This window comes from Octopus bimaculoides, chromosome 12 (assembly GCF_001194135.2).
Source record: "Octopus bimaculoides isolate UCB-OBI-ISO-001 chromosome 12, ASM119413v2, whole genome shotgun sequence".
NCBI classification, from domain to species: domain Eukaryota; kingdom Metazoa; phylum Mollusca; class Cephalopoda; order Octopoda; family Octopodidae; genus Octopus; species Octopus bimaculoides.
Genome location: NC_068992.1, coordinates 44,385,074 through 44,393,531, shown reverse-complemented (window position 1 = coordinate 44,393,531; position 8,458 = coordinate 44,385,074). Strand labels below are relative to the sequence as shown.

General features: G+C 37.5%; 1 protein-coding gene across 1 annotated transcript in view; it reads right to left on the bottom strand.

Annotated features, from left to right (window-relative positions):
- Positions 1–254: 254 nt before the first annotated feature.
- The window catches only part of LOC106870945 (putative uncharacterized protein DDB_G0288537), an 11,353-nt gene continuing 3,149 nt past the window's right edge, over positions 255–8,458 (bottom strand). The window contains exons 2-3 of the mRNA XM_014917187.2: positions 5,410–7,128; positions 255–2,623 (exon numbers count right to left, since the gene is read on the bottom strand). Of these exons, the coding sequence (XP_014772673.1) occupies positions 2,382–2,623; positions 5,410–7,114 (1,947 nt within the window). The 5' untranslated portion in view covers positions 7,115–7,128 and the 3' untranslated portion in view covers positions 255–2,381. The remainder of the gene's footprint in view (positions 2,624–5,409; positions 7,129–8,458) is intronic.

Below are 8,458 nucleotides of genomic sequence, written 5' to 3'. Positions count from 1 at the left end.
TATATATATATATATATATATATATATATATGACATCCCTTTACAATCTGGAAAATGTTTTGGTTCTTTCAGGAGCCATGAATAGAGGTGGCTAAACTGGGGTACACGTTCCCTGCATATGTGGTACCATGAGTTGCATGTAGTCAGTCTGTGTAAATAGTGTTCACATCCTATAAAGCTATGAGGCCAACCTAGATGTCTCACCTTGGAAAAATTTCAATTAAATAATTCAAATAAAAACGTGTACCACTGGGTTTCTGTCCTGAATATTTATAAAATAATCACTTCTTACATAGGCATGACGTCTCAGACTTATAGGGGAGGGATACAGGAGTATGACAATCATGCTTTTCCTAAGGGCACTGGCAACTTATATGAAATGTTTTGCATTTTCTCACTGGGAACTGAAATTTGTTTAATGATTCAATTACCCAAACAAGACAATTATTATATACAAAAAATGATAAATAACCCTAATGAAGAAAAAATAATAATTAAGATATTCTTGTTAAGAGTTCAACATATCTTCCTGCCCTTTGTTGAATATGGTCATCTTAGTAGTTTGGCCACCGTTGTTCAGCAGTTGGTCCACTCCAAGTGACACTACAGGTTTATCACAATATGCCGTGTCATCCACACAAGCAAATAGTTTTACAAACATACAACCAGCTGTTGATAGCAATCCAGCTGTCAACGACACTGGAGAAGCTATTTTCTTAAAAACAAGAAAGACATTTTAAGATCCCTGAAAACCAAATATGTTAAGGCATTCTGGTTTCTGCTCAGAAAATTGTAGTTTCTTAAAACTTCTAAAAAAAAAAAAAATAAAAAAATAAAAAAAAATATCAAGTGTATGCATGTGTACAATTGTGTATGTATATGCACATATATATATACATATACACACACACATATATATATATATAGTATATTACGTATGAAGCTTGGTTGTGTAGCTTTTCTTTTCCTGTGGTGGTCACAACTCCAAAATACAGGATATTGTCACAACCAAAACCAAAGGTAGATGTGGTTCCTCAGATATGAAGATACAGCAAATCACAACAGTCACTTGTGCATGTAGCATAAAAGACCATGAAGTCCAAGAATTTCTTAAATTGAAATTCCCTCACAGAATTTTATAACTGTCAATGTTTGCATATAGTGACCTCATAATAATTGTGTGCGTGAATGTGAGAGAGAGAGAGTGTGTGTGTGTGTGTGTGTGTGTGTGTGTGCGTGTGTGTGTGTGTGTGCGTGTGTGCGTGTGCGTGTGTGCGTGTGCAAATTCTACTATAAATAGAAAAAATAAATAGTAATATTAAAAGTTATTTTAACCATTCTCCAAGTGTCTCCCTTCAACAGTATAATTACAAAGAAAGAGGTTTGTGTGTGTGTGTGTATGGGACTTATTATTTTGGACCCCTACCAAATAAAATTTAGGTCTTTAGATGCTTTAACACTCATTGTGTTTTATTGTTCCATCTCAACTTCTGGTTTTGTTGATCCTTCACAATGAAATTTGCATACAGGCTTTTTCTTTCACAATTACATAGCCACATGCATATACACAATATATATATATATATATATACATACACATACATATATATATACATACATACACATACATATATATATATATATACATACATACACTCACTCACACATACATATATACACACAAAATACATAAATTGCAGTTTATAGTGCACATATGGCAACACATTGAAAAACATGAACAAGGGATGGGATTCATTATAGTCACTTTTGAGTCTGCAAGTCTATAATCCCAAGTTTGGTTCTAACTTCATTTTGGCCCATCTGTTACCACAGTCGTTCTATTTGCCAATGGAATCACAAGTCAGTCCATTTATATATTTGTTCCACAATCTTTTATAAATTAGTTTCTATTTAGACATTTTACTGTCTAATACCTGCACAATCTGTATCACGGCGCTGTGTTAGCTCTCAAGCACACACTTGTGCTACTTCAAATGCACAATGGTGCTCTCCTCTCTCCATATTGCTTTGCACATCTTTCTCTGAATGTCAACCATTGCAGTAACAGAGGGAATTTTCCTGCCAATGTTAACCAAAAGAAATGTAAGTTCTTAGAATCAGCACATTTACTATCCGAATTTCCTGCTTTCTCAATGATATGAAAGCTTCTTTTTCCTCCAACATTTCTTCTCCGTTTCTTTGCCAACAATCAACCCAGATAGATGGCACTAACAGCAATATCAGCAGTATACTCTTGATAGCTTTCATAATGTCTTTCTTTGATGGAATTAGTTTCAGTTCTGTTGACTTCTGCAGTCCTTTGCATGGTTGTTTCACATCAATCCAACTTCTAGGCAGCACGCAAGCATGCTACAGTGAATTCACAGGTCTTGAAGAAGATCTTTCAGTAAGACTTCCACATCAGTTTTGCCATGAATATAACGGCAAAACAAATTGTCTACCATTTTACAATTGATGCCATACAAAGAAGGGAGACTCATAAGAACCCGTGAAAATCTGATGTGGTCCCGTGGGTGTTTGGTGTTGATATGTTGCTGGAGTCTTTGTTGAATACAGCTGTTCATGCTATCGACAATGGAAGCCATCTCTAATCCAACATAACCTGAAAGGTGACAAAACAACAGAATATTAATAATACAATATGGAAAAGTGGTAGAATCATGGCTAATACACAGAAACACCAGACATCACACATATGAAAGAAAGCAATGAACTTGGTAGGTACAGTAAAAACCATTCACTCAATCAATTCACAGATCAGAGAAACTTAGTATTTTAGAAATGTTTGCTAATAATCAACACAATCACTATCTGATTTTACAACGGTATACACTGGTGTCAGAACTGGATTCATCGGTAATCCAAAAGGCCTGCTCTCTCTCTCAGACACACACACTTTGCTACAGGCACAGGCATGGCAGAGTGATAAGAAGTTTGCTTCCCAATCTTCGGGTAGTATCTTGCATTATAGCCTCAGGCCAAACAAAGCCTTGTGAGTGGATTGGTAGAGGGAAACTGAAAGAAGCCCCTTGAATATTAATGTGCTTTTGTGTATGTACAGATATGGATATAAGAATACATACATGCACACACATATATATATATATATACATATATGTATACACACACACAACTATATACAACTATATACATATATATATATATATATATATGCACACACACACACACACACACACACACACACACATATATATGTAACTACATCCCAATTACTCCTTATCAGAAGAGCACCATGCTTTCACACATCCATGTGAATGTAGGTGGCTCTTCAACCCAGCAAGAACATTCACAGATATAACCCTTGAATTATCTGTTTCCTGATGTCACCAGTTGAGTTGTGATCTCATGGTTAGGTCACTAGCTGACTTACAAATTAAGCTACATTCATTACAAATGTTGTCAAAGAGGATGTGGCAGCAAAACCATCTTGCAAGTTGGTTTATCTCTTCCTAGCTCATGTGAATTTATGTGTGACTAATCCAGCTCTTGAGAAGAAATCGCCCACACACACACATTGCACTTCAATTCCAGCTGGAGAGTTCTGCAGGTACTGCACTTGAGTCTTGCTTGTGGAGTGAATGAACAGAGCCGTGTGCTGCATTGAAGCATTCACTCATAGACATCACATCTATCAGTTTCAGTTCTGTTGACTTTTGCAGTCCTTTGCATCATTATTTCACATCAAACCAAGTCTAGGCAACATGCAAGCATGCCACATGGCATTTACAGGTCTTGAAGAAGATCTTTAAGTAAGACTTCCACAACCTTTTCCCTGTGATGCATAGCTTTCAGTCATGTTATCCAAATCTAAGATAGAAGCTTTAAAATTGTCTTTTCTAACATCTTTAAATCACTTCTTGGTTTACGATGTTATCTTTTCCTTCTGGTCAGTTCCCTGTAAATTATGCACCTGAGGATTCCGCTATCATGGGGACAATGCATGACTGGCATTTCAGTACATGGTCCTACTAGGGATAGCAGTCAGGAATCAATCACATGATGTTTTACCATGATTTATAAGAGTGTACAACATCTATTCCCTGAGCATATAAAATGTTGCTCCTTGGAAATTTCAATGCATATGTGATCACAACACCAGGAGTGCTTTAGGACATTACAGTATGGGCAAAAGGGGCAAGATGAATATAAATGGCGATCTACAATTATGCACTGAGTTTAAGTTAGTTGTGAGCAACATTTTCTCGCAATAAAAGGATATCTGCAAAGCAACATACATCTAAGCATTGAGACATTTTTAATTATATTCTTACCAGAGAGACCTCCACCATCTGTTCTGTAACAGTCATGTACTCACACACACACACACACACACACAGACATGCATATAAATAAATATACATGCATATATATATATATATATATATACACACACACACATATATATGACGAGTTTCAGTTTCTGTTTACCAAATCTTCTCACAAAGCTTTGGGCAGCCTGAGTCTATAGAAGAAGACTCTTGCCCAAGGTGCCTTGCAGTGAGACTGAAGCCAGAACCATGTAGTTATATATATATATAACCCATGCGAGCATGGAAAGCAGATGTTAAATGATGATATATATTCAAGTATAAATATATATATATATATATATGAATATAAATATGAACATTCACACTTACATACATATATTGTGGATTTAACATTTGTTTTTCTAGATTAGAATTGTTCAGACTGGAGTTATTAGAAGCTGGACTTTATTGTCAAATGCTTTTTCTGTTGCCAACTGATACTTGTCTTGAAGTAAAGATTCTCTTTATACTGCACATACCTAAAAGCACAGAGTAAGAAGTTATAATGACCATTGAACATTTCAATAGGAGCCAACAGCTTAGAGGACGTTTTGCTCCAGTGTCTCAGTTTTGACATGGTTCCTCCCCTTTCTAACACTAACCATTAAAGAGAGTGCCCATCACTGTAAAGGCTGTCTTGCTGTTTTCAAGAGTAAAGGCTCCTCTCGTATCAGATCGTCACTACTCAATTTTATTTGTTATTACCAGCTACTTACATGATGTACTGAATGCTTTTTAGCAGCAGCACCACTAAATAATGGAAAACAGCATGTTGCTTTGTACACTAGCATGCTTTCAGCTGGCTTCATGCAGTTTCCATCTATCAAATTCCCTTACATGGCATTTGTTGGTCTGGGGCTGTAGTAAAAAAACACCCTAAATGGCACACATTAACAAATCATCAAGAGAGCATATATACAGATACAGCCTAGTTTGTTTCTCATTGAGAGCATTGCCTGAGAACACAAACATGCATCCATAGACTAACACATGCATTCAAGTGTAGATGCACCCACGTGTACATGCACACAGTCATTTAAAAGTAAATGGTACTAACCAGCATTGAAAAGCACCAACATCCTTAAGTATTTGTATTCAGAACTATCCAAGTTCATACACTGGCATTTGCGTATGATGCTCTGTATGCTTTCAACAGACTTCATGGTTGGTTCATCAGACGCTGGAACCTCGTGGTCATGGGCTGGAGATGATGGAAGAGGCGTAACAGCAAACTGGAAGTTATTCTCAGCCATATGCATTAACAGCATACGAGTCCATGAGTTCAAGATGAGCGTTAGGCGGTCGTTGTTGGGAAGCTTCATAAATTGAGGAATTTCTTTAGCAAACTTGACCATTTTGTAAAGCCATTCAGTGACACGGGCGCTGATTGGCAGAAGATTTTTTTTGGCCAGGGTGACACGAGCTGTGCTAGACAATAAGTAATCTTTCGAACCATCATATTCTATTTTAGTTTCTTTTTCTTGTGGCAAAGTATCATCATTTGAGGAAGAATTTGATGAAGAAATGGAAGAAAAGTCTGATGAGGACGATAATGACATTTTATTTTGTTTGGAATCATTTCGACCACAACTGAGAAGATCTCGCAAGAGTGAATGTCCATTTTTTGATTGGGTTGAAGATTGGTTCTGGAGCGGTGGAGATGGACGGCTATCAATACCAGCTTGATAAGAATCGCTATTCTGCAGAGACTGCTGAGATAGCTGAGGCTGGGAAGTAGATTGCCAAGGTGACCGATGCTCATCTTGGTGGCCAGTCAATGAATTATGATGTAATACTAATCTCGGAGAGATGCAGTGTCTGCTTGGTGAGTTATTACATGAGTCTTTCTTATGTGAAGAGTGACCCTGCATAGCAAGGCTGTGTTGAATTTCCATAGACATGTCACTGCTCTGGACACTTGAAGACTGTTGTTGTGAACTATGGTGTGGTACATCTAATAGTTGATGTTGCTGCTGCTGCTGCTGTTGATGTAATGGGGGGACTGTTGATAAGTGATTTTCGATAGGAGATTGTCGCTGTTGAATTGAAGTATCACTGAGAAACTGGATTGGAGAATGTCTGCTTCTTAGAGGTTGATTTATTGAAGAATTTGCCATTTGCATGGCCTGCTGATCCACTGACATGTATGTGGTACCACAGGAGGAAAGGAGTGAAGGATCCGTTGTTCTACCATTGTCATGTGTATATTGATATGTTAATGGAAATGTACCATCTTCGAGTTGGTGTTCCTCTCCTCCATAGCCAGAGCTGTCACTACAAATAGATTTCCTACTTCCTGTCGAACAAATTGAAGATGCAGATGAAGAAAAGCCTTTACAAGATAAATCCATTGGTTCCGATTGGTAACCTGATGGACTTGATGCTGAAGAGCGAGAAACATCAGATTTATGATAAAATGATTGACCAGTAGAGTAACAAGAAGGACTGGCTGAGAAAGAACGATCTGAAAATGCTGTTGGCGAGGGTGATGTAGAGCAAGATGAAGAATTTGATGGTGATGAGGATAGGTGAGGTGAGGTAGTTAAATGGGAATAACTGGCAGGAACTTGGCCCAAGAGAACACTCTCCAGAGTGTTATACCGTTTCTCGTAAGATGTGGCCCTTTCCTGTGTAGTTGGGTAAGGTTCCCAGTTGAGATAAGAGGGCTGCATTGTCAGATGAGGAGAGTTCTGGTTTGGACTACCTGTCCACTTCAGTGGTTCATAGTGGATATTGGAAATGGAAAACTGCATTTCCCCCATTCTTATTGCGTAATCTGAGGATAAAAAGGAAAAAAAGAAATTTTTTAAATTGCCAAATATTTAAGATTTTAAAAAGAGCCAACAGAGATAGAGAGATAATACTGGCATTGAATATTTACCAACAGAAACATTTGTAATAAAATAAATATTTGTATGTTTAATTGTTTGCAAAGACTTGTGCAATATAGTTAGGTCACACTTTAAGGGCTGTTGATACAAACAAGACTAATACCAGCTGATACTGAACCAATGACATTGAAGTATATGAGGAGACAGGGGAGTCACGTGCAGTTAAACATTTTAAAGTCAAAATATGAAGAAGAAATTTACAACTCAGATGTTTAAAACTGTCTCCACCATTGAAAATTTAAGAATAAATGAGCAAGTAAAAAAAAAACATCTTTGGTAACTAACAAAAATACAAAAGAAAAATTTGGAAGAATTGGACTGGGGTCTAGTGTAGAGTGGTGGGGTAAGTGTAGCATTGTGGGGGTGGTGTATGGTGTAGGGTAAAGAAACTGTGGTTTGGTCTAGTGTGATGGGAAGTGGTGTAGCATGGTGGAGTAGGTTGTGGTTAGATGTGTAGTACTGTATTGTAGGGGATATAGGGCAGTACTGATAGAAGGCATAGTGTTGTGGTGTGGGGTCAGATGTAGTGAAGTAGTGAGGTGGGGTGTGTGGGTGCTTGCTGCATTGGTTAAGTGTTATCTCTTTACTATAATATATCATGACAATCAAACAAGCTGACACAGGAAATTGTTAAGAATAGCCTCCCCGACACCACCGCCGCCATCGACAACTTGGATAAAGAGAAATAACAACAAATATTTTGTTGGTTTTATCAATACACTGAGAAACGATAAAATAATAGGGATGGGGAAAGGTTCAGACTGGGTGTATGGGTGTGCTTACATATATATAAACAGACACACATATATAAACACATATTGACACACATACATAAATACATACACACACACACACACACACACACAACATACATTAAAATAATGGCTCTTAGTAGACCAAACATTCATGTTTTCGCCACTTTCGAATTCCTGTCGGAAACGGGATTTATCTACTTCACCAAAAAGATTTGGGTTCTCCCAGATTTTGCTTTTTCTTATTAGATAGATAGATAGATAGATAGATAGATAGATAAGTTACAGACTGCAACAGCTTGTACTAATTATAATAATTAGTACATATTTATAAACAGAATGGTGGTAAACTAGTTAATTTATTCACAGCATTATGTGTGAGTGTGCGTGGGGGTGGGGGGGGGCACTGGCTTCTCCGTCACTCCCTTCGTCTAGTCAGGTAGCAGTGGAGGCGGTAGCCAAG